The following is a 27,120-nucleotide window of genomic DNA, read 5'->3' as shown; positions in this document are numbered from 1 at the left end:
GCACAATAAGGCACACCTGAAAGCTTTCAATTTTCTCAAAAGCTGACGGTGCGCCTTATAATCTGATGTTCCTTATACTGGTATATAGATCAGTATTGGTTAATCATGGCATGACATTCCATTTAGCTCAGCTCCATCTTATGGATGCATAACGCAATGTCAACCACTTCTACAACAGTTCCTGACAAGTCTTGCCACTCATCCATTTTGTAGAAACAATTGCTAATAACCTGACTTTTAATTATTCAATTGGTTTCATAAATGGCTCATATGAAAGCTAAGACCCTCCCAAATGATGTTGAATGTACAAAAATAATATTTGTTTCACAGAAAAAAGATTTATCATTTAATGAAGACATAAAGGTCAAATTTTGGCAAGACAAAAGTTTTGTCGCCTACAGAAAGTAGAGTGAAAATTGAACGAAAAATGTACTTCAAATACAAAAATATTTTACACAACATAAGCGAATGAAGTAGTGGTGCTGTGAGATCCAAATTTAATATTTTGTATGACTTCCATGGGCTTGAAGGACTGCATCCATGCGGTTCGACAAGGATTCATACATATTACTGATGAAGTCATCAGGAACATCAAAGAAAGCAGTCTTGCATGCCTCACAGAGTTCATCAACATTCTTGGGTTTCGTCTTCCATGCTTCCTCTTTCATCCTGTTCATGTCTATTGACCAGTGTTAGGCACGTTACTTTAGAAAAGTAATTACTTTAGTAAAAAGTAACTAGTTACCAGGGAAAGTAATTATTTCCGTTACTTTAAAAAGAAGTTCTTGTATGTCAAAGAATTTGAAATTTTCTGAGCAGTATTCGAGTCAGTTGAATAGAGAAGAACAGACACGTAGTTGTGTTATAGAACCTTGTAATATTTATTGCACCTCACCAGCAACAGATTTATCCTACAGTTGAAGTGCGATAAAAATAAAAAGCAAACAATATAATAAAATAACAATCAGCAGTAAACAATATAAAGTTTAATCAATATAGACTTTAGAGTTTAATCAATTAAATCTAATTCTCACAACCTGAGACAACTGGTCAAGTAGACATAGCCTACTGTATTTCAAGTATTTTGACTTGATATAGTGTTTATATCTCCACCTCGTAAAGGACAAATTTTCCTCTGAATGCTCTGCCATCATATCCCTCTGCATCTGTTTTGTGTGTGTGCGCTTCCCGCACGCGCTGTTGCAGTTTGTGTGAGAAAACACCAGCCTCTGATTGGCTTACCATGACACATGGCTCTAACCCTCAGCCAATCACAATCACTTCCATCGCATCTATCCAGGTGGTGCATTCAGGTGGCCTCGTCCCCCTACTCCTCCCGTCACCCTCAAAGCGTCTGCCATCCTCAAGATGGAAGCAGCATTCTTGCTAGCTGACAGTGGGGGATGGGAACGAGGCTAGCATTCAGGTGTAGCAAAAACAGAAACGTTAGCAAGCTTTGGAAAGCATTGTCTAATTGAATGAGCAGGGACAAACAGCCTGGAGTCATAAGAAGTACATGCTGTAATATTCTGATACAGAATTATCCGAGGCACCCTAAAGTGCACACGGCGCCAATATTGTTTTGCTCACATGATGCGGGAGTGAGTTAGAGACACGGCCTGCCGAGAGCCATACGTTTGTGTTAATGTTAAAGTTATATGTGCTATTGAAGAAACAGCGTGCCAGCACGTCCTGTGTAGTATATCTTTGCCAAGAAAACGCACAAAACAAAACACGTGCGCTATTCTCGAACCTGAACGCACCCCAAGTCTTGGATGACAAATAAACAGCAGAGTAGACTCGCTACGGCTGGTAGTTTCTTCAATTTATTCAGAGTAAGTAACGCACCGCTTTTGAATGTCAGTAACGGTAACGGCGGGAAAAATAATTAGTTAGATTACCCCGTTACTGAACGGTGTTATTTATAACAGCGTTATTCCCAACACTGCTGGTGACTGGGCTGGCCAGTCCTGGAGGATCTTGATCTTCTTTGCCTTGAGGAACTTTGAGGTAGAGATTGAAGTATGCGATGGAGCACCATCCTGCTGCAGAATTTGGCCCTTTTTATGGTTAGGAATGTAAGAGGCAGCTAAGATTTGTTGATATTTCAGACTATTTATGTTGCCATCTACCCTGCAGATCTCTCAGGATACACACAATTAAAAAACCGTGTGGCATTTGGAAAGGCCCACAGCCTGTCAAAAGGATGGACGCTGGAAAAGTGGCAAAAGGTGGATTTTTCAGATGAATCTTCCATTGGGTTAGTTGCCGCAAATATTGCAGGAGACCTACTGGAGCCTGCATGGATCCGATATTCACTCAGAAAACAGTGAAGTTTGGTGGTGGCAAAATCATGGTTTGGGGTTACACCAAGTATGGGGATGTGCGAGAGATCAAGCGACAAGACTTTTGTCAGGGACCGTAATACTACTATCAGTACTTCTAGTGCGCCTTATAATGCAGTTCGCCTTGTACATGAAAGCGGTTTTAAAATCGGCCATTCATCGAAGCTGCGCCTTATACTCTGATGCACCTTATAGTGCGGACAATGCGGTAAATGTTTATTTTCCCTGCAGTGCATCCTATAGAGAATGACGCATCACTCGATTACTCTGATGTACGATGCTGTCTCAAGTTTAAATTCATAACAATATTAATAAATTAGAAGAATGTTTTGTCATGTTTGTCCTCCTACAGAAACCATAATACAACTGAAAAATATATTTATCTTCTCCCTTCTTTTTCCATTTTCAAACATTTTCAAAACTCCAGGGAGCTACTAGGGCAGTGCTAAAGAGCCGCTTGTGGCTCTAGAGCCGCACGTTGCTGACCCCTGGTTTAAGATAAGTGACAAATATGCATTCAGAAACTCTTACATTAATTAGTCTATTTTTAAAAACTTCTAAACGATTTTGTCGCATATTTTAAGTTTTATGAGAAATTTCAAGCCGCAGTCTTAGTGTAAAATTTTCAGTGACAAAATATTAAGGGTGTAACGATTAGTGATGTGCACAATGCGATCACAAGGGACTTATTGCATAATTTTCAGAGGGTCGGAATCGTTTTTTTATGCTGTTTTTAGTAAAAAAAAATTTAAAGGCTACAAAGCAACAAAATACAGTATACCGGATGTTCCGGTAGCTGTCACAGGAAACTAATGCTAAAATAGTATTGTGCAAGAATAATAATCTTCCAAGTATGGAAAATTTTTACATTTTGATGCATTTTTAACCCTCTTAATCAGGGGTGAAGGTGGCTAGAATTTCTTGCCAGAATTTCCTAACATAAAGTTTGGCACTAAGCCCTTTTTTTGGGGGGGTGGTGCTTAAACCTCCTAAAACCACTGAAATGCTAAAACTGCTTTTGGCACAGTTATAAATATAACACATAATAAAAAACAACAGGTTTCACACACACAGTGGTTAGCACGTTCCCCTCACAGTTCTGAGATCAAAGTTTTAAAATCCTGGGCTCCGACCCTCCAGTGTGGAGTTTGCATGTTCTCACCGTGCCTGCGTGGTTTTTCTCCTGGTACTCCGGTTTCCCCCCGCATCCCCAAAACATGCATGTAGGCTGATCAAACACTCTAAATCAGTGGTTCTTAACTGGGGTTCGAGCGAACCCCAGGGGTTCGGTGAAGGTTAAGAAACGCCTATTTTGTACGCTGACTAAATCTAGGCAAAGGTTTTGGACTGGTTTGCCCGGCTTTTACAGGCTTTATTCAGTTGATTTCAAATGCTAGCCCTCTATCTAATGGGAGGAAAAAATCGGTTTGCTCAGTGGAAGGTTGACTGGCGCTTGGTATGAGGAAGTATAACAGACCTACAAACAATGTGAGCTGCGTAGATAATTCAAAAAAAGTATATATATATATTTTTTTTACGCCATGAAAATAGAATGTGTTGCAAGGATGCAACAATAAGAATGTAGACATTAAAGCACAAAAAGGAACAGCATGAAATGAAATGAGTTTAATTTCATTTCCCAACGTGAAAATCAACAGTACGGTACGAAGCCCCCCGGGTGCCAGGGTAGAAAAAAACAAAAAAACAAAACCTAATTTGTACCCTCAATTTACTAATCTGTACCCACAGTTTAATAAACTGTACCCACAGTTAAGCAATCTGTACTCACAGATTAGTAAACTGCACCCACAGTTTAGCAATCTGTGGGAACATTTTAGTAGTCTGTACCCACAGTTTAATAATCTATACCCACAGATTACTTAACTGTACCCACAATTTACTAATCTGTACTAATACTAATACTGTACTAATCTCCGTAGTACAGAGCCCCCCGGATGCCAGGGTAGAAAAAAAAAATCATAGCTAATCTGTACCCACAGTTTAGTAATCTGTGGGTACAGTTTAGTAATCTGTACCCACAGATTACTAATCTGTACCCACAGTTTACTAAACTGTACCCACAGATTACTAAACTGTAACCACAGTTTAGCAATCTGTACCCAGCACAGAAAATGTGCAGCACAGTACAGATTAGTAAACTGTACCCACAGATTACTAAACTATGGGTACAGATTAGCTATGATTTTTTTTTTCTACCCTGGCACCCGGGGGGCTCTGTACAACAGAAAATATTTGTAGTAAAGTTGAATTCTGGAAGAAATTTGAACAGGTATTCACGTATATGTTTGCTTGCTAGGTTTTGAATATGTAAAAAACAAAAAAACAAAAAAACGTTATTATGAAATTTCGAAGGGTTCGGTAAATGCACCTATGAAATTTGTGGGGTTCAGTACCTTTGGCAAGGTCAAGAACCATTGCTCTAAATTGTCCCTAGGTATGACTGTGTGCGCCTCCTTGTGCCCTGTAATCGGCTGGCAACCGATTCAGGGTGTACCCCATATACTGCCCATACTTGGCTGGGATTGGCTCCAGCTCCCCCGTGACCTTCGTGAGGATAAGCGGCTAAGAAAAAGAATTAATGAATTCATAGGTTTGACACATGCATTAGCATAGGCGGAGTTTGAGTTTTGGGGCAGGGGGGGCACAACATGTTGATGACCCCGAAACACAGTGTCAGCAATTAAATTAACTTACAAGAATATTTATAATTATAAGATGACAATAAGCATTTTTTGTTTCCCATCATTCATGAGGGGAATTCTAAATCAGGCTGCTTAGGTAATACTTTTTGTCAAGATCGTCATCCATTGAATATGGTACGCCCGCCGGTTTTGTGCCAATATAGTTACTCCAGTCAAAAATTGTATCCCCTGGGCGGAGCCATATGGAGGTAGATTTGTGTCTTTTTTATTCAATCAAAAAAAAAAAAGTTGCTTCAATATTAAAAAAAGTTTCAATCAAAATATATATTTTCAACCGAAAAAATGTCACTTCACTAAAAAAAGTTTTTGAATGCAAAAATAAATTTGAAACTAAAAAAAAAATGCATGTGAAAGCTATTTTTCTTTGATTGATTTTTTTTTTTTTAAATGAAGTCAAGTTTTTTTTTTTTTTTTGATTGAAGCAACTTTTTTTGATTTAAGTAATGTTGATTTGTGTTTGGGCCACATTTTGGCTAGGACATTTTTGTCTTTATTATTCAATCAAAAAAAGGGTTGCTTTGAAAAAAATATAGATTTTCAAAAAAGAAAATCACTTGAATCAAAAAAGGAAAAATTTCAATCAAAAAAAAAAGTTTTTGAATGCGACAAAATATTTGAGATTGAAAATTTTGCATTTGAACACTTAATTTTTAATTGAAAAATTTTTCTTTGATTGAAGCAATCCTTTTTGTGCCATATTATGATTAGGACATTTGTGTCTGAATCATTCAAGCCCCCCAAAAGTTGCTTCAATCAAAATAAATATTTTCAATCAAAGAAAAAAAAAAATCATTAAAATTTGTTTTTTTTCCAGTACATTTTTTAAAATTATTTGCAAAGCCGTCTAAGGTGCTCGAAAAATAATTTTGACCCATTATAGAAATATATATATTTTTTCATTTCATTCATTTTTGTTGCAGTTTTATTGCTTTACAACTTTTATATATATAGGAAAGTGAATTACATGCAATGACACTTTTCGACCACCAGGGGGTGCCTGGCCCCCCTGACCCCCCCCTTAAAATCCGCTTATGTGCATTAGGCTGCTGTATTACACTGAAACAAGGCATAAATGAGAAACTGATTTCCATTTAAAATTGTATTTTTTTTCACTGATTTAAAAAATTCCATCCAAAACCCCATCTGTTTTTTTTTTTTTAATATTTCCTCACATCTAAAAGCAAAACCTCAATTTTAACTATTCAAGAACATATGATGTACTTTAAAATTGAAGATAATATAAATACTGACTTAAAAAAAAAAAAAAAGATATAAGTAACATACTAGTACATTAAGAAATGTACAAATGACTTACATGAGTGTAAATTCAAACAAACATACCTTTCACATAAATAGCCAAGGAACACGTCTTTTCAGGCACGCGGTCCCCTGTTGGAAAGAAAAACATCAGACAGTAGTGTAGACTAGAGTCCTTGACATGTATTGTATGTTTATCATGAAATCAACAAGACGTGTTGAAGGGCATTGGAGAAAGCGGAGGAAAACAAAGCGAGAGTCAGAGTCTTTAATAATTGAACAGCTTCTTCCTTTGACCTTGTTCCTCGCACATAATGCCTCAGCTGCCTGGCAGGAAGCGTTTGAGAAGAAGGCGATTAAGAGTGAACATTGCCTACAGTGCAGCTTTACTACAGACAAATTGTTTGTTCACTCACTTTTTCTTTTCTTTTCCCCTCCTCATCTATTCTCTTTTCCCCTCCTCATCTATCCAGCTTGGTGCCAAAGTCATTTTCTGTCTACTCATAAATAGGGGTGGGAACCTCTTGGTACCTCATGATACGATACGGTTTGCGATACAAAGCTCACGATAACAATGATCTGATGATATGGTGATACAACGATGATTGATATATTGGTCAGGAAATCATTCTAGGATATTCTAAAAACAACTAATAAACAGAAAAACAAGCTTCTACTGTGATTTGGAATGAGTTTATCACTAGTAGACGTCCAATCCATTTGATTGAACGTCTATGGCCGTCAGTAGCAGCCAATGCCATGCAATGAGGTAATTTTGGGCCATTTAAGGTCATTTACAGTTGAGCAAAAAAGTATTTAGTCAACCACTAATTGTGCAAGTTCTCCCACTTGAAAATATTAGAGAGGCATGGAATTGTCAACATGGGTAAACCTCAACCATGACAGACGGAATGTGGAAAAAAACAACAGAAAATCACATTGTATGATTTTTAAATACATTATTTGCAAATCATGGTGGAAAATAAGTATTTGGTCAATACCAAAAGTTCATCTCAATACTTTGTTCTGTACCTTTTGTTGGCAATAATGGAGGCCAAATTATTTCTGTAACTCTTCAGTTTTCACACGCTGTTGCTGGTATTTTGGCCCATTCCTCCATGCAGATCTCCTCTAGAGCAGTGATGTTTTGGGGCTGTCGTTGGGCAACACGGACTTTCAACTCCCTCTACAGATTTTCTATGGGGTTGAGATCTGGAGACTGGCCAGGCCGCTCCAAGACCTTGAAATGTTTCTTACGAAGCCACTCCTTTGTTGCCCTGGCTGTGTGTTTGGGATCATTGTCATGCTGAAAGATCCAGCCACGTCTCATCTTCAATGCCCTTGCTGATGGAAGGAGATATTCACTCAAAATCTCTCGATACATGGCCCCATTCATTCTTTCCTTTACACTGATCAGTCATCCTGGTCCCTTTGCAGAAGAACAGCCCCAAAGCATGATGTTTCCACCCCCATGCTTCACAGTGGGTATGGTGTTCTTCGGGTGCAATTCAGTATTCTTTCTCCTCCAAACACGAGAACCTGTGTTTCTCCCAAAAAGTTCTATTTTGGTTTCATCTGACCATAACACATTCTCCCAGTCCTCTTCTGGATCATCCAAATGCACTCTAGTGAACCGCAGACGGGCCTGGACGTGTACTGGCTTCAGCAGGGGGACACGTCTGGCAGTGCAGGATTTGAGTCCCTGGCGGCGCATTATGTTACTGATAGTAGCCTTTGTTACTGTGGTCCCAGCTCTCTGTAGGTCAGTCACTAGGTCCCCCCGTGTGGTTCTGGGATTTTTGCTCACCGTTCTTGTTATCATTTTGACGCCACGGGGTGTAATCTTGCATGGAGCCCCAGATCGAGGGAGATTATCAGTGGTCTTGTATGTCTTCCATTTTCTAATAATTGCTCCCACAGTTGATTTCTTTACACCAAGCATTTTGCCTATTGTAGATTTAGTCTTCCCAGCCTGGTGCAGGTCTACAATTTTGTCTCTTGTGTCATTCGACAGCTCTTTGATCTTGGCCATAGTGGAGTTTGGAGTGTGACTGACTGAAGTTGTGGACAGGTGTCTTTTATACCGATAATGAGTTAAAACAGGTGCCATTAATACAGGTAACGAGTGGAGCCTCGTTAGACCTCGTTAGAAGAAGTTCGACCTCTTTGACAGCCAGACATCTTGCTTGTTTGTAGGTGACCAAATACTTATTTTCCACTCTATTTTGGAAATAAATTCTTCAAAAATCAAACAATGTGATTTTCTGTTTCCCCCCCACATTCTGTCTCTCATGGTTGAGGTTTACCCATGTTGACAATTACAGGCCTCGCTAATCTTTTCAAGTAGGAAAACTAAAACAATTGGTGGTTGACTAAATACTTATTTGCCCCACTGTATCACCATTTCGATATTTTGTCACACCCCAACTCATAAATATTGTTCGCGAGTCGGAAATGGAATGAATGTATTCCTAAAAGAGCAGTTAAATTAGCTTATTATTCATAGTGTTCTAAATTTACTTAAAACCGGTTGTATGTCGGTCAATAACAAACACAATATTTGTCTATCTCGGCAACGTTTAAATTCGCTTTTATGGGGTGTTGGCCCTTTAAGAGAACAGGTGCATCGGTGACAAATGGGCGTGGCGGCAACCCGGAAGTTGGCATGTTTACCTTAGTCGAACCAAAGTGAGCATGACTTCAATCACGTACCAAAATGCTCATCAATCAAACCAGCTCGGGTAAGTTAATGATTAACTTATTACCTCGAAAAAAGAAGGAATAAAATTGTTTGACTTACGTATTCCCGGAAGAGAGTAACTTACAGCGTTAAATGTGTTTGTCATGTGGCAAAAAAACTTGCTTCTTTGTGTTCATTTTGCTAAGAGCTTGTCCCTTCCAGGTTGTCGACCTGACTGGCGATATGAATCAACTCTGTGCTTTCTTCGTTGGATTCTCGCTGACAGGTAACAAAAAAAAACAACAAATTATTTTTCTTCCAGCTTCCAAAAATAGCCTCGGAATGGCCTCTGAGTCGGTGACGTAGGAAGAAAACGAGATAAGCTTCGTGCTATTACAAACAAGTGTACAAGAAGTGGAAGAAAACAATCACACTCGAAACCGCAAAGTCGCTCTCTGTTCATTTGTCATCCCTCCCAAACTAGCGCGTCCACATTCCCCTCATGTGGCCTTTACTGACTTCTCCCAGGCTCGGAAATATGAAAACGCATTTTTCAAACGACAATTATCACACACGTTTTTTGTTTCTTTTTTATCTATTACTGATTAAAATCGTTGCAAATCAATGAACAACGTATTCCTATTTTAGCTAGTATAAGAAAACGTGTTTGACATAAGAGTAAGTAATAGAATAATAGAGATTTGTATTTACCCACCGTATTTTATGACCCTGAATGCAACACGTCATGACTAGCGCTTTCAAAAGTGAACACTTGGAATCTTTTAAAAAGTCATTTATTATATAAAAACGAAATAAATTGTTTCATTCTAGTTGCATTTGAAAACACAGAGGGCTCCAGTTGTCTATTATTTTAAAGTCCCACTGTCACTTCAGAGGGTACTTTACTGAATTCCAGGGGCGTCACTACATTTTAAAAACAGGGGGGCTTAGCCCCCTGGAGTTACAAAGGATGTAAGTGAACGTAGCATACAACCACGAAACTTCACAAAAAGATAAAAAAGACTGATATATCTATATAAGGGGTATCAAACGATTTAATTTTTTTATCGAGTTAATCACAGCTTAAAAATTAATCGTGATTAATCGCAATTAAAGCCATCACTAAAATATGCCATATTTTTCTGTAAATTATGGTTTGGAAATATAAGACACAAGACGGACATAAACATTCAACATACTGTACATAAGTACTGTATTTGTTTATCATAACAATAAATCCACGAGATGGCATTAAAATTATTAACATTCTTTCTGTTAAAGGGACCCACGGATAGAAAGACTTGTAGTTCTTAAAGGATAAATGTGACTTTGTATATTGTGACTTAATATTGCCATCTAGTATATAAATATAATTGTAAATTGTAAATTTGAGTACAAGTTATTGTAATTTCATATTTTTTCGAGAGATAGCTATAATATTTTTGTTGTGCTTTCACTAAATGATACTGTAGCGACTTAACTGTTCCGTCCAAATGCATGATGGGAAGTTGGGCAATCATGACTGTCAGTGGTGGCTGCAAATGATATACAGTATGTGCTGCGTTGCGTACAACTGGGCGTGTTAAGAAAAAGAATGTATCCTGCTCCGCCCAAATGGATGATGGGAAGTTGGACAACCATGACTGTTAGTAGTGGCTGCCAAAGCTTAAGCCAATAAGAGGCGCGGTCCGATGAACGCCTGTGACCACTCGCATTTCTCTGCCTTTTTGCTCTCAATGTGCTGAAACGGCGTCATTGTAAACTGAGGCAACACATGAACGGGTCATTCCGTGCATGCTTTAATTGCGTCAAATATTTTAACGCGATTAATTAAAAATATTAATTACCGCCCGTTAACGCGATAATTTTGACAGCCCTAATATCAAGGCTGTCAAAATTATCGCGTTAACGGGCGATAATTTAAAAAAATCACGTTAAAATATTTGACGCAATTAACGCACATGCCCCACTCAGACAGATTTAAATGACAGTACAGTGAAATTCCCACATGTTAATTGTGTTTTATGGAGTTTTGTCGCCCTCTGCTGGCGCTTGGGTGCGACTGATTTCATAGGCTTCAGCACCCATGAGCATTGTGTAAGTAATTATCTACATCAACAATGGCGGGCTACTAGTTTATTTTTTGATTGAAATTTTTACAAATTTTATTAAAACGAAAACATTAAGAGGGGTTTTAATGTAAATTTCTATAACTTGTACTAACATTTATCTTTTAAGAACTACACGTCTTTCTATCCATGGATCGCTTTAACAGAATGTTAATAAAGTTAATGCCATCTTGTTGATTTATTGTTATAATAAACAAATACAGTCCCTATGTACCGTATGTTGAATGTATATATCCATCTTATCTTTCCATTCCAACAATAATTTACAGAAAAATATGGCATATTTTATAGATGGTTTGAATTGCGATTAATTACGATTAATTAATTTTCAAACTGTAATTAACTCGATTAAAAAATTTAATTGTTTGACAGCCCTAATGCATATATATATATATATATGTATGTATATATATATATATATATATGTATGTATATATGCCCTATGTACATATATATTAGGGCTGTCAAAATTATCGCGTCAACGCGCGGTAATTAATTTTTTAAATTAATCACGTTAAAATATTTGACGCAATTAACGCACATGTCCCGCTCAGACAGTATTCTGCCTTTTGGTAAGTTTTACAGCAAGGTTTTTTTGTGCTGTCTAACAGCGAACTCTTGTGGTCGCTTTGTGACATGGTTTATTGCTTTCTTGCCAGTTCAATATGGCTGCACGACGTCTCGGGCTGACGCCTACGTTGTAATGTTGTGCTTATATGATCCTTGGACAAGATTTGTCCGTAAGTATGGTTGTTGTAAAGAATGTATATATTATGTTAGTAAGCGAAATGTTATATTTTTTGTATGAGACGCTTTTTGTTTATGTTTAGTGAACCTGTATAGCGTGCTAAGCTAACGTTGTTGCTAATGCACTGCTTGTGTACTTTTTTTTTGTAGTTTCACGACGGTCTAAAGAGGACAGTGGTTTGAGGCCATTTTATTAATAAATCAGATGAAAAAGGAAGAAGTCTGATTATTAAGGCGTCGTTCACTAGCTGTCTAGCTTTGGAAAAAGTAGACGCTTCGGAGTGAGGACAGCATAGACAGATTTAAATGACAGTAGAGTGAAATGCCCACTACAGTCCTTATGTACCGTATGTTGAATGTATATATCCATCTTGTGTCTTATCTTTCCATTCCAACAAATTATTTTACAGAATATATATATAATTTACAGAAAAATATGGCATATTTTATAGATGGTTTGAATTGCGATTAATTGCGATTAATTGCGATTAATTACGATTAATTAATTTTTAAGCTGTAATTAACTCGATTAAAAATTTTAATCGTTTGACAGCCCTAATATATATATATATATATATATTTATGCATGTACTAGTATGTGTATATGTATGCATTTAATCATAAAGGCTAATGCCATGACTTTTACTCACAACACAGTAATTGTTTGTTCCCAAATATTTGTAAATCACACATATTACATTTTGGGCACATATGTAACAAAAATGGCTGTAATTTCAAACCCTGAAAAATACTACTAATTACTTGAATTTAAGTAATATCTGGGTAAGACTAATTCACCTTACACACACATGCATAATTTTTTTTTTTTTTTTTTAATTATTCATAACACTTACATACATATCGTACAGGCCAAAGACACACCTCATTCAATGCAACACAAATGAAGGTCCCAACCCAATTTCATAAAGCAATAAATTCTACTAATTAACACTAAAAAGGCATACCTTTGAAGTCAAAAACCATTTTAGGCGACTCCTTCTTTAAGTTCACCTAGAGAATGGCAAGAGTGTTCAAAAAAGTAATCAGAGAAAATGTTGGCTACTTTGAAGATACTGGAATACTACATGTTTTTAGTTATTTCACCTTTTTTGCTAAGTACATAATCCCACACATGTTCATTCATAGCTTTATTACCTTCAGTGAGAATTTACAATGTAAATAGTCGTGAAAATAAAGAAAATGCACTAATGAGAAGGTGTGTCCAAATTTTTGGCCTGTACTGTATATGTGTGTGTGTGTGTTTTTGGTCATTTGTTGTTTAAATTCTTGATTTTAAATTATTATTATTTAAGTGTAAACAAACTTTGTTATACTTTTCTTTAAACAAAGTCAGTTCAAAGTCTCCTTCGCAATAACATTTTTGCAAATGATCATTGTAGTAAAAATAATGTGGAAATACAAATGAAGATGACGGAACACAAAAATATCATAAAATTAGTGAAAGTACACAGAGAAGGACAAGACAATTAGCATTTTTAACATGATTTTTACTCAAGCTTCACTCAAACATTTTATCTTCCACACTATTATGTCTATGTCTTATATCTTCCATTATCATCATGGTAAGTGACAGTACCTTGACCAATGAGATGAGTGGGATTTCGTATTGCCATTGATCCGTCAGCTCATTGGTCAAAAAGCAGGAGAGGCAGGGGAACGTGTGTCCCTGCATATTCTTGTAATGCACCATACCAGTATTCATTTGTTCTACAAATAAGAGACTATTTTCGAGTTTCCTGATAACATGGGACAAAAGCGTGTCCCTTGAGAGCTCAATATGGGAAGCGCATGTTTGTTTCTGAATACTGGACAGTTCCGTTTTTCAAGGGATGGTTGGCAACCCTAGCCACAGCCCATAGGGCCCTAGCCACAGCCCCTTTTTTGTAAACTAAACCAAAAAAGTGTAAAACACAGTTTTAATCCTATTTCTCTGTTGGCTAGGAAGCGAGAGTCAGTTACCGGAGGTGATGGAACCAAAGGCAGGATTTTTTTTTTTTACACGCAACGCCCTATCCATTTAGTTTCATTGCTGTGGCGGCCAGCGTTTTAATTGTTTTTCCAAGAAATTCAATTGTTTTTTTTTCTGAAAAATTGGTTAATTCGTGCTGTGTAGGAAATTGCTTTAACACAAACACTGTGTTAGGGTTAGTGGTAAGCCTCTATTTTTCTCCATCCGACCATTCGCTGGGATGAGTGGATTGAGCACATAGAGTAGACCAGCCGGTAAGTTTTGTATTGTTTCGATCAAAACATTTTACTGCTTTGACCAACTGATAAATGACGTGATGCCAAGGAAGAGTCGTGAACAATGACGTTAAAACAAAAACGTTGAATGCACACTGTACGTATTTAATTTTAAAGCATTAGTTTTGTCTTTTGATCTATGAATAATTATACTGTATCTATAAAAAACAAAACAAAAAACAAATTAGTTTTCTCATGTTCTCAGTGTTCCATTCTTGAAGTAGGCATATACGTATATAAAAATATTAGAAAATTATTAATCAAAATTAAATATGTGTTCCCTTACTTTTATGTGATTTAATTATTTGTTCTTCGAATAGTTGTGAAATTATAATCTAGGTGACGTAAACATTCATCATGTATGTCATGAAGAGCTAAAACAACAATAACAACAAAGGCTGAAATGAGAGTAAAGTGGTCCCTTGCTACTTCGTGCTTCAAACATTTTTTTCAATGTATAAAAAAAATGCAATACAATATTTTATTTAAAAACGTTAATATATATGCATGTATGCATATATTTATATATTTATATATTCATCTCATTTATACCATAATTATTACATTTGCAGTTCTTAAAAACCATTTATTAAAATATACTAAGGCTGTCAAACGATTAAAATTTTTAATCGAGTTAATCACAGCTTAAAAATTAATTAATCGTAATTAATCGCAATTCAAACCATCCATAAAATATGCCATATTTTTCTGTAAATTATTGTTGGAATGGAAAGATAACACACAAGACAGATATATACATTCAACATACTGTACATAAGTACTGTATTTTTTTATTATAACAATAAATCAACAAGATGGCATTAACATTATTAACATTCTGTTAAAGCGATCCATGGATAGATAGACTTATAGTTTTTAAAAGATAAATGTTAGTACAAGTTATGGAAATTCTATATTAAAACCCCTCTTAATGTTTTAGTTTTAATAAAATTTGTAAAATTTTTAATCAAAAAATAAACTAGTAGCTCGCCATTGTTGATATCAATAATTACACAGTGCTCATTGTGCTGAAACCCATAAAATCAGCCGCACCCAAGCGCCAGCAGAGGGCGACAAAACACCAAAAAACACATGTAACAAGTGGACATGACACTGTGCTGTCATTTGAATCTGTTTGAGCGGGGCATGTGCGTTAAATGCATCAAATATTTTAACGTGATTAATTAAAAAAAATTAATTACCGCCAGTTAACGCGATAATTTTGACAGCCCTAAAATATACATGTATATATATATATATATTTTTTTTTTTTGTTTCGTTTCTTTTTTATTCTACTTTGGGGGGGAAAAGGGAATAATATAATATAATAATAACATGTCTTATACAGTGGGGCAAATAAGTATTTAGTCAACCAGTAATTGTGCAAGTTCTCCCACTTGAAAGTATTAGAGAGGCCTGTAATTGTCAACATGGGTAAACCTCAACCATGAGAGACAGAATGTGGAAAAAAAACCAGAAAATCACATTGTTTGATTTTTAAAGAATTTATTTGAAAATCACGGTGGAAAATACTGTAAGTATTTGGTCTATACCAAAAGTTCATCTCAATACTTTGTTATGTACCCTTTGTTGGCAATTGTTTTCTGTAACTCTTCACAAGCTTTTCACACACTGTTGCTGGTATTTTGGCCCATTCCTCCATGCAGATCTCCTCTAAAGCAGTGATGTTTTGGGGCTGTCGTTGGGCAACACGGACTTTCAACTCCCTCCTCACCCAGTGGCGTCAAAATGATAACAAGAACGGGGAGCAAAAATCCCAGAGCCACACGGGGGGACCTAGTGAACTACCTACAGAGAGCTGGGACCACAGTAACAAAGGCTACTATCAGTAACACAATGCGCCGCCAGGGACTCAAATCCTGCATTGCCAGACGTGTCCCCCTGCTGAAGAAAGTACATGTCCAGGCTCGTCTGCGGTTCACTAGAGAGCATTTGGATGATCCAGAAGAGGACTGGGAGAATGTGTTATGGTCAGATGAAACCAAAATAGAACTTTTTGGTAGAAACACAGGGTCTCATCATGTTTGGAGGGAAAAGACTACTGAATTGCACCATACCCACTGTGAAGCATGGGGGTGGAAACATCATGCTTTGGGGCTTTTTTTCTGCAAAAGGACCAGGACAACTGATCCGTGCAAAGGAAAGAATGAATAGGGCCATGTATGGAGAGATTTTGAATGAAAATCTCCTTCCATCAGCAAAGGCATTGAAGATGAGACGTGGCTGGGTCTTTCAGCATGACAATGATCCCAAACACACAGCCAGGGCAACAAAGGAGTGGCTTCGTAAGAAGCATATGAAGGTCCTGGAGTGGCCTAGCCAGTCTCCAGGTCTCAACTCCATAGAAAATCTGCAGAGGGAGTTGAAAGTCCGTGTTGCCCAACGAATGCACCAAAACATCACTGCTCTAGGGGAGATCTGCATGAAGGAATGGGCCAAAATACCAGCAAAAGTGTGTGAAAAGCTTGTGAAGAGCTACAAAAAACGTTTGGCCTCTGTTATTGCCAACAAAGGGTACATAACAAAGTATTGAGATGAACTTTTGGTATTGACCAAATACTTATTTTCCGCCATGATTTGCAAATAAATTCTTTAAAAATCAAACAATGTGATTTTCAGTTTTTTTTTTCCCCACATTCTGTCTCTCATGGTTGAGGTTTAACCATGTTGACAATTAAAGGCCTTTCTAATATTTTCAAGTGGGAGAACTTGCACAATTTGTGGTTGACTAAATACTTATTTGCCCCACTGTATGTATCTCTTTTCAATGCTGTTAAACCTGAGGAACTACATTGAACAAACAAACAAAAAAAACAAAAAACAAAAAAAAAATTAGATATATATTCTAGGGCTGCAGTTATCGATTATTTTTGCAGTCGATTAATCGATGAACTAGTTAGTTTGAATAATTGAGTATTTGGGTAAGGAATAGCCTGGTACTCCAGACTCACCGCTGTTCCAGCTATTGAGTTTGGCCACCATTAAGCGAATAAAATTTCCAGGGCGGAGCAAGCCACAGCAAACAGACAGCGGAGTGGACCAATCAGCGACGGGCGGGATGAGGGACTTGCGCACGGAAGTAAACATACGAGGAGAGCGGAGTTTATTCAACATGGCTAATGCGAGAAAGACTATTGTCAATGACTTGTGTCGATGTGTTTTTGGTAATTTAAAACTGATTTTACCGTGGATTGGAACATATTCTCGGCTCTCCTGTTCGCCATCTGTGTTGTTGTGGAGACGACTTCTGACGCGGAAGAGTGACGTTGCTCGTTAAGAACACGTCACGCCAATAAACGAATCTGATTTGTCGATTGATTTTGTACTTGCTCGAGAGGCCGTTAATGGGCTGGGTCCCAGACTATACTCTCAGTGTTTGAAAAACACAGGGAGAACAGTCTGGCCATGCCAGGCAAGGTAAAGAACATAGAATATTAAAATACCTGAGTTGAGCCTCAAACGATAAAAAAATAAAAAAATTAATGAGGATCTAAATACAAAAAAAAAAAAAAAAATCGGCTAACTTACATAGCAAAAGTCTGCTGGCCTAAATGCTATAAAATGTTTTTTCTTTTAACAATGCTCTTAACAAATGGTTCAAACACATATTCCCTCCAAAAATGGCTAAATACACCTATGAACTAAATTATGAATGCATTGAAATAACATTAGCTTAAACAAAAACTTAGCTTATGTTGGTCTTAACAGGGAGCATCTGGATTCACCCATGTAAAATGAGTTATTTCATATTCACTGTTGCCAATAGAGGGCAGTGTATCCATCCAAATCAATAAAACTAAATGCAAACACTTTCAAAACAAACCGTTACAACGCCACTTTAATTAAACTCGGAGCAGCAAAATTTAAATCTTTTTTGTAATCGAATTACTTGAGTTAATCGATTAATCGTTTCAGCACTAATGTATATATATATATGTTCATGTAAATAGGCTCCGCCTCTATTTTGCAGATTTTCGATTTTCGCGGGGGGATTAGGGGGGTTCCTCGTTAATCGCGAAAAAACAGTCATCACTGTAGTACTGTTCATCGATAATCAAACAAAAATGATCAATCCTTAATCTATTAGTTGTTGATTAAGTGATGCACTTATAACTTTCTTCAGACATTCTTTATTGTTTACTCAATTTTCTGGCCACAAAAAATACATAATTGAGTTTGTGCCATCGTCACAGATTACGAGACGAGCAACAAGAGTCTTATCCTCAAATTGAGCGTTTAATGTCTTTAAAAGCATGAATAATGCAAACATAATGTGTTGTGGTGGTCCTCTTCCACTTGTCACAGCCTGCAATGCCTGGTGAAACCGCATAAAATAAACCAAAAAAACTAACTAAAATCAAGCGTCAAAGATATTCGCGCGTTTGCGTTGCAGCAAACGAGCGTAGAAAATGAGGTGCCGGGAATTTGAAATTACATTTCAATTTGCTCCCTGTCCGCGGCCTGCCGTTCACGCATGAGAGATAATAATTAAAGTCGTAATCGGCAACATTCTCGTTTAATTAAATAGTCATTTTTCCCCGCTGCCTATTGAAAATTGATTTGGCAAAATGGTGATTGAGCCCAACGAACAGGCTGAGGACATTCTGGCAAAGTCGTTTTTACCTGTTCCCCTAATAGAGCTTCTTTGAAATAATAAATAATGCAAAGTGATTAACTCGGTTAGGAAAATATCAAGTAATTGGACTTTGGTGTCATCCGGGAGTGTGAATTGTGCTTGTCCTTTGTGTAAATACATTTAACCTTATGTAGTACTGCACTGTATATGGACATCATCGGGACATTGCTTGTTCAGGATAATTATCCAACTAAATCAGGAAAATTGCTGCAGTCATTTATTTGGTTCTACTTCAAACTTTTGGGTAGAGGTGTCCGATATTATCGGGTAGCCGATAATATTGGCCATTAAAAGCATTTTACAATAATATTGGGTAATATCGACATCGGTTTTTCATCATCGGTTTTGGGCCAATATGCATGTTCACTTCAAAGTGAATGTAGAAGCCTTCTGCCTTTGCGCAAGGGCTGGTCACAGCTTAGCACAGTAGTTATGCTCATTGACCTTCAGATGTCTCCAAACTCTAGTCAACATCTACTTTCGGACGGATACCGTAATTTTCGGAATATAAGCCGCTACTTTTTTACTTCATTTTGAATCCTGCGGCTTATAGTCCAGTGTGGCTTATTTGTTGATTTATTAGGGTTAATAGGAACACATGCCTCCTAGCATGCATTGCAGCACTACGGGTGTAAATAACAATCAAAAGTCATGTTCTGCACTAATTATTTATTCAGTCACTGTTCCAGTTGTATCATTAATTGCTTGTTATGGTATTTGGTAACACTTTATTTGACAGCGACGTCATAAGACTGTCATAACTTATAAGACAATCATATTTATGAAATGACACTATCATGGGCATTACTGAATGCTTATGACAGGTGTCATTAAAGTGTCATCCAGAAAATTATGTTACTATTTATTTATGTTATACATGTCCAGTTTGGATCTTCAACATCCATTCAAAAGTGAGATTTATGTGCAGTTTGGATCTTTTACATCCATTTCAAAGTGAGATAATTTGCCGGATAACACTAAATGACATCTGTTATAAGCATTCATTAATAGTAATGACTGTGTCATGTCATAATTATTAGGGTTGTTCCGATCATGTTTTTTTGCTCCCGATCCGATCCCAATCGTTTTAGTTTGAGTATGTGCCGATCCCGATATTTCCCTATCCGATTGCCTTTTTTTTTTGCTCCCGATTCAATTCCAATCATTCCCGATAATTTTTCCCAATCATATACATTTTGGCAATGCATTAAGAAAAAAATGAATTAAACTCGGACGAATATATACATTCAACATACAGTACATAAGTACTGTATTTGTTTATTATGACAATAAATCCTCAAGATGGCATTTACATTATTAACATTCTTTCTGTGAGACGGATCCACGGATAGAAAGACTTGTGACTTTGTATATTGTGACTAAATATTGCCATCTAGTGTATTTGTTGAGCTTGCAGTAAATTATACTGTGGCCATGCCCAAATGCATGATGGGAAGTGGAACCATGACTGTGCGTAGTGCTACCAATTGATATATCTTCTCTGCGTTGGGAAATAACGTAAGGTGTTAAGAAGATCAATTGCTACCTTGCTTCCCCACATTGCTTCCCATGATATTTCTAATTGTTGGGAGAGGGATTGTAAGGCTTTAGCCAATTAAAAAAAGGCTCCAAAGGCTGCCATAATTCACTCTACTCATTTTACGCTGCCTTTTATCTCTCTATGTAGGTAATACGGCGCCATTACAGATTGAGGGCGACAATGCGTGAGTGGGTCGTGCATGCGTTAAATATTTTAACGTGATACATTTTTAAAAAAATTAATTACCACCATTATTGGGATAAATCCGATAACCCTACCTTAAGCTTAAACTAATGACTCTGGATGAGTGTAACATATTATGTCTGTAACGTTAAATACAATTAGAAAACGATTTAATTAAAAAAAAAAAAAAAACATATATATATATATATTTATTAAAAAAAGGCATGGCTGATATTTTTTTGCCGATTCCGATACTTTGAAAATGACGTGATCGGACCCGATCTGATTGATCGGGACATCTCTAATAATTATGACTGTCTTATGACAGTCTTATGGCGGCACTGTCATATTAAGTATTACCAAATACCATAACTAGCAATTAATGAAACAACTGGAACAGTAACTGAATAAGTAATTAGCACAGAACATGAATTTTGATTGTTATTTACTTCTGTAGTGCTGCAAAGCATGCTAGGAGGCATGTTGGACAACAGCAGTGTTGACAGAAGAGGTTGACTGTTTCCCCAAAGGGAGCAGTGATTGCTTCTTGAGGCAATGAAGCTTTGTAGCCAATTTGTTCATGATGGTTGATTTGGTCTTATGACAGTCGTATGGTGCTGCTGTCAAATAAAGTGTTACCGCTTAATATGTTTTGGTGTAAATATCCCATAATACAGTGAAGACAGCTGTGGCTTATAGTCCAGTGCAGCTTATCTATGAACAAATGTCGTTTTCGTGTCGAATTTGGTGGGTGGCGGCTTATAGTCAGGTGGGCCTTATAGCGCGAAAATTATGGTAATTTTTTTGCCTTGTAATTCAGACAATATTTTATACCTGTCCGCACTATGTTTAAGGTTCGTTTATAAATGACACGCACCTCCAATGGACAAGCAGCCTTGTGTGTGCCGTCGTCGTCCGTGTAGGTTACCTTTGAACTGGAAGCTTATTATTTTTCTGCATTGTTCGATGTCCTCTACGGACATATTCAAGCGTAAAATCAAGCTCTTTCAGTTGTAAAAAGACGTCACATTCGCATTTGTCCTCAATCCAGAAAGTCTCTCATTTTCATGGCGCGGGATTAAAAAAATTGAATTTATAAATCAAGCTTCCACACACATCCAAGCGGTCCATTTCATTCAGGAGCATAAAATACTGCGTTAAATATGAAATAAACATGTTTTTTGCTGTCATAGGCACTTTAAATTGTATTGCCCCCCCCACCCAAAAAAACAAACAAACAAACAAACAAAACAAAACACACATTTGAAGCTGAATAAGCTGTCTGAACAGGTTTTAAATAAAATTGTGTAATTTTTATCAAAACATGCAACGAACGAAAACGTAAAAGGCAATTAACAATAAGAGATAAAACTTTAGGAATATAAAAACTAAACACACCAAAAGATGATAGATATGATTTCTTACAGCTTTATTAAATCATCAACATGGTAAACGCCTTAACCATCTATTATCGTCATATTGCCCACCACTATTCCAGAGTGGAAATCTTGTGACGCTTCGCTCTGTCGTCTCTGTGTAAACCGTTGAAAACGCAAAACTGTGTTCTTCTGGCATCTGACTCCAACAACCAGCCACAAAAAAACCCCGCAACAAAACACCACTTTTGCATTTTTGCTTCAGACCGTTTCTGTCCTAAATCAGTTTATTTGCCTTCCAGTCCTGGTGCAGTCGCAAGACCAGGTCCAGATCCAGTTCCAGAATGATCCTGTGCTGGTTCGGACTGGCAGCGAGATTCAGTTCACAGTGCAGACCATCCCTGATGTGATTTCAATGAGGTGGGAGTACGAAGGCACCTTCTTGGGCCTTTACGCCGGCGGTTCCTCCACCATCAATGACGTGGCTCAGTTTAACGGCCGGCTCACCATCGAAGCCACCCAACTCCGCATTGAAAGCGCGCAATTGGACGACGCTGGTTCGTACACGGTGGAGGTGGAGCCCCTCGCCTCCACGGGCCTGACGCCAAACAGCAGAGCGGTCCAGCTGAGAGTTTTTGGTAAGGACTGATGATAGATGTCCAATCATGTGGCTGTTTTCATATTTTTGCTGTGACTTCATGAGTTCATCGCTAGTAGCAGTCCAGTTAATTTGAAGTACAGTATATTCAAATGTGTTGGACATCTAGATTTGTCAATGGTAGCCAATGAGTTCATAAAAGCAGGCTGATTATCAAAACAAGACATACCGTAACTAAACATCTGCTCTTATGTTTGAATGCAATGATCAATATATTTCTCTCTCCACTGACAAGCTACTGTATAAGACAAACCAGTAACTTATGTCAGTTACAAAAAAATATTAATGTGCAGCTGTAGTCTGAATAAGATTGATTGATTTGAAGCACCCTCAGAAGTTTATAGAATTTTAGCGTAGTTCGGGAATGCTATCGCTAGCGAATGAAGCGAAGAGTGCGTTTGACACTGCGAGCATGCGCTGATGCACTCGAAAATCCAGTTTTCTTGGATAACGGAACACTTGCGCTAGTAGTTAAAGTTCTGATCACACCTAAAAAAGCCGCAAAGCAAATGAATGAAATGTTGCAAAGTAAAGCAACTACTCATTAAGCTCGTTAGCTAGGGTGACCAAACGTCCTTTTTTGCCCAGACATTTTCACATCCTGTCCGGGGGTGTCTGGCGGCGTTTTATAAATTCATGAAAATGTCCGGTTCTCATATTTTTCACGGGACCAATTAGCGTGTGTTGAAAAAATTGACTGACGCTTTGCACAGAATACAACGGTACTCAGCTGCCTGTTAAAACTTTTATTACGATCAATACGTAAATAATCAAATGCTCATGTACCCAAAAGAGTAATTAAGACGAAAATACCTTTATTCTACTTTGGATACAAATTTGCGCATGCGTGCACAGTCACAGACTGGCTTTATCATGGTGTCAACTGTCAATTCTCACTCAAAAAAAAAAAAAAAAAAAATTCTCACTCACAAACAAAACCTTCGTCACTTCAGGAGCTCACATGCTATTGGTATGTAGAATTGCTAAACCTATCGTATTTTTCTGACTATAAGTCGCAGTTTTTTTTCGTAGTTTGGCTGGGGGTGCGACTTATACTCAGGAGTCACTTGTGTGTGAAATTATTAACACATTATGATATCATTTCACATGGTATTTTGGTGTTTCGGAGTGACACTGATGGTTTGGTTAAACTTGTTAGCATGTTCTCTATGCTATAGTTATCTGAATAACTCTTAGTAGCTATGGCCACGTTCGCGTTCTGCCTTTGGCAATGTGTGTTCAATTTTATTATTGACTTTTTTATATTGAAATGCATGCTTTTAGTTTGTGGCGCTTTCACGCCCAAGTGGGGGCGCACTCGCACTTGTTTACGCGAAGAAGAGCGCTCACACACCAGAAGAAGACGGAAAGCTACGCAGCGTCTCTGAGCGAGTGGGCAAGAGAGAGAGAGAGAGAGAGAGAGAGAGAGAGAGAGAGAGAGAAACTGCTGCGAACCTACGTTCATTGTTTATGCTAGTAAAATATCTCTATTTGTGTGTATCAGCTTTTCTGTTGTTGTTGTTGTGTTTTCCACCCACGATCGGACACTTAGAGCCAGTTATGTGGTTTTTTGAACGATGTGCTAATGCTAGTGAACGCATGCTAAGCATTTGTGTCATTGCTGTAGTAGCACCTAATTATCATTCATTTACGTTGATGCGAACCTGTTTGGTATCAAGGATGAAATTGATTCAGCAAATTATATGGACGTCCAGCATCGTCATTTGGGAGTTTAGCTCGCTGTATAGCCAGTACCGAGCAGGACAGTATATTCGCATTTCGTTGTTCATGGATCATGTAAGATTATCATACAGTACACTTATTCAGCATGTTGTTCTCTATTGTATTTTTATATTAAATTGCCTTTCAAGATGACATATCTGTTCTATGTGTTGGATTTTATCAAGTAAATTTCCCCCCAAAATGTGACTTATAACTCCGGTGCGACTGATATGTTTTTTTCCTCTTCGTTGGGCATTTTATGGCTGGTGCGACTTATACTCGGGTGCGACTTAATATGGTACTTTTCGGCAACTGTTTACTTCTTTACTTCGACTTCTGTTGAAACTGTGTACTAGTGTGATCTGTAAAATTCCGTATGGTGTCGCATTGTTGCGCTGCCGAAGATTATACACTTTTATAGCAGTGTTTGATTTTGCTTCAGCTACTCAGGAATTCCTTCCTACGCGGCGAAATGTCTACACAATACCAAGTGCGCTTGCGCACACATGAACACGCATGCGCACATCGGTTAAAAGAAGCGAGTACTTACTGTTTTTATTTTTATTGAGTCTTTAAATGACCTTTTCATTGCCTCAAAATACTTTTTGCATATACTGTATTTCCCTCTCATGCTTTTAAGCATTGTGTTTTCTGGTGGGAGCATTTAAGCAGAGGGTTGATCTATTGACCACATTAGTCACTAGGGGTGTGACAAAATATCAAAATGGTGATATATCGTGATACTTTGTAACCCAAAAGGTTATCGATTTGCTCCTGCCAAGAATCGAGATAACGTTTTAAAAAGGTGTCAATGTCGAAAAAAATAAAAAGGAACCAACAAGTTGCTACCAAAATCTTCCACCATAATAGTGTCTCAGTTAACTCTAAGGCTGCATTGACAGTGCACGACGCCCAATCCATTTAGACTGGGAACGTTCATTCATTCGAAACCAGAGCATTCACAGTCATTCTGTACGATTTTCAGGGCATTTACAGGTCACTTGCGGTTCATTTTAGTTGTTAGCTGTTGAGTTTGAGTCACTGCCTATTCACTTGGTTGATTCCCAGGTCACTTCCTGTTCTGTAACTCAAAATAAACAGGACGTGACCCATAAAAATACCCCAAAATCAACAGGAAGTAACTGAACATCAACAGGTAAATGACCTTAAATGGCCCAAAATTACCTCATTGCCTGGCAATGGCTGCCACTGACGGCCATAGACGTTCAATCCGTTTGAAGTGGGAGGGATGGCAGCGAATGAACGAATGTTCATTCGCTGCCACCCTCCCAGTTCAAATGGATTGGACGTCTACTAGTGATGTACTCATTCCAATTCACAGCAGAAGCTTGTTTTTCTGTTTATTAGTTGTTTGTAAAATATCCTACAATGATTTCCTGACCAGTGTATCGATAATCGTTGTATAGCCATATCGTCAGATCGTTATCGTGAGCTTTGTATCGCAAATCGTATCGTATTGTGAGGTACCAAGAGGTTCTCACTCCTATTAGTCATGTAGCTTATTTAAACCACCCAAATTTGATATAACTACATTTAAGTATTTTCTTAAGGTATTTTTAGTAAGTTGGAAGCTCACGGTAGTACTTTGGGTGTCAAATTCGCCTCTTGTAGCACGTTTCGCCGATGAGGCACACTTTGGCAGAACATCGGTGCTTGAGTAGCTGCCATTGAGCTAAGCCGCACTAGGCATTATAGGAAATGTAGTATTGAACTGCTGCGTTTGGAAACATGCTGGTTGGATTGGTTGTCAGTTATTTCGGTTATTACCGTATTGGCCCGAATATAAGACGACCCCGATTATAAGACGACCCCCTCTTTTTCAAGACTCAAGTTTGAAAAAAGACTTTTTGAACACCAAATTAATTTTTATACAGAAACGACCACGGAAAGCTTTTCTCTGACTGTGAGCATTTTTTAGGCGATCTTTTTGAGCTCTACATCTCCGTACATTACACTCTGTGACACCATATTTCACAGCCGCTTTGCAGTTGTTTGAAGACACCGCCTCATTTATCACCATCAACTTGAAGTTTGCGTCATAACTTCTCCTCAGCTGCCGGTGTTCTGCCAAAATGTCCTACATCGGCGAAACGTCCTACATTAGTCGAATTTGACACCTAAATTACTACCGTGTGCTCTAAACTTGTTTTGTTTAGATGCATACAGGAATAACGTACTAAAGAAATGCCTGCAGAAAATACTTAAATGTAGTTATGTCAAATAAGGACGGTTTAAATACGCTACGTGACTAATGTGGTCAACTGCTTCAAAGCTAACACAAAAAAACACAATGGTTAAAAGTATGAGAGGGTAATACATGCAAAAAGTATCTTTGAGGCTGTGAAAAGGTTCTAAATAACTAAATAAAAACAAAAATAGTGAGTACTCGCCGCTTCCAACCGATGTGCGCATGCGTGTGAATGCATATGCAAGCGCCCTGAGCATTGTGTAGGACGTTTCGCCGCGTAGTAAGGAATGGCCAAACACCGGTTAACCTGGCCAATCTTCGACCCACTTTTCTCCAAATTGTCGCGAAGTTTCTCCATTTTCGGTTATCTCTTCTATTACCGGTATTTTCTTCTCTTTTCCTTCTTACCACTTTCTTCTTCGTGTCAGGGGTTCGCTTTGGCCGCCCGAGTCGCGTTCAGCATTCGATTCATTGATGACTGGCGCCATCAAGCGTCGTGAATGGGTATATGTCTAGGCCGCAGTTTTTTTTTTTTTTTTTTTTTAGGCCGCAGTTATAAGACGACCTCCTCTTTTTCAATCTTATTTCAGTGCAAAAAACATCGTCTTATATTCGGGCCAATACGGTAT

At 37.7% G+C, this 27,120-nt stretch overlaps 2 protein-coding genes across 3 annotated transcripts in view; one reads left to right on the top strand and one right to left on the bottom strand.

Annotated features, from left to right (window-relative positions):
* The window catches only part of si:dkeyp-97a10.2 (uncharacterized), a 37,759-nt gene extending 28,299 nt beyond the window's left edge, over positions 1-9,460 (bottom strand). Inside the window, exons 1-2 of one of the 2 annotated variants that reach the window (XM_057834265.1) lie at positions 9,126-9,460; positions 6,410-6,457 (exon numbers count right to left, since the gene is read on the bottom strand). In XM_057834265.1, the coding sequence (XP_057690248.1) occupies positions 6,410-6,457; positions 9,126-9,171 (94 nt within the window). In that variant the 5' untranslated portion in view covers positions 9,172-9,460. The remainder of the gene's footprint in view (positions 1-6,409; positions 6,458-9,125) is intronic. The other variant, XM_057834268.1, reaches the window with a different exon arrangement.
* Positions 8,972-27,120, top strand: part of si:dkeyp-97a10.3 (uncharacterized) — a 64,280-nt gene continuing 46,131 nt past the window's right edge. The window contains exons 1-3 of the mRNA XM_057834264.1: positions 8,972-9,066; positions 9,228-9,291; positions 22,205-22,540. Coding sequence (XP_057690247.1) covers positions 9,249-9,291; positions 22,205-22,540 — 379 coding nt within the window. The 5' untranslated portion in view covers positions 8,972-9,066; positions 9,228-9,248. The remainder of the gene's footprint in view (positions 9,067-9,227; positions 9,292-22,204; positions 22,541-27,120) is intronic.

Source organism: Corythoichthys intestinalis, chromosome 4 (assembly GCF_030265065.1).
Source record: "Corythoichthys intestinalis isolate RoL2023-P3 chromosome 4, ASM3026506v1, whole genome shotgun sequence".
In the NCBI taxonomy this organism is placed as follows: domain Eukaryota; kingdom Metazoa; phylum Chordata; class Actinopteri; order Syngnathiformes; family Syngnathidae; genus Corythoichthys; species Corythoichthys intestinalis.
The sequence above is the reverse complement of the archived record's forward strand: the minus strand, read 5'-3'. Positions and strand labels throughout refer to the sequence as shown.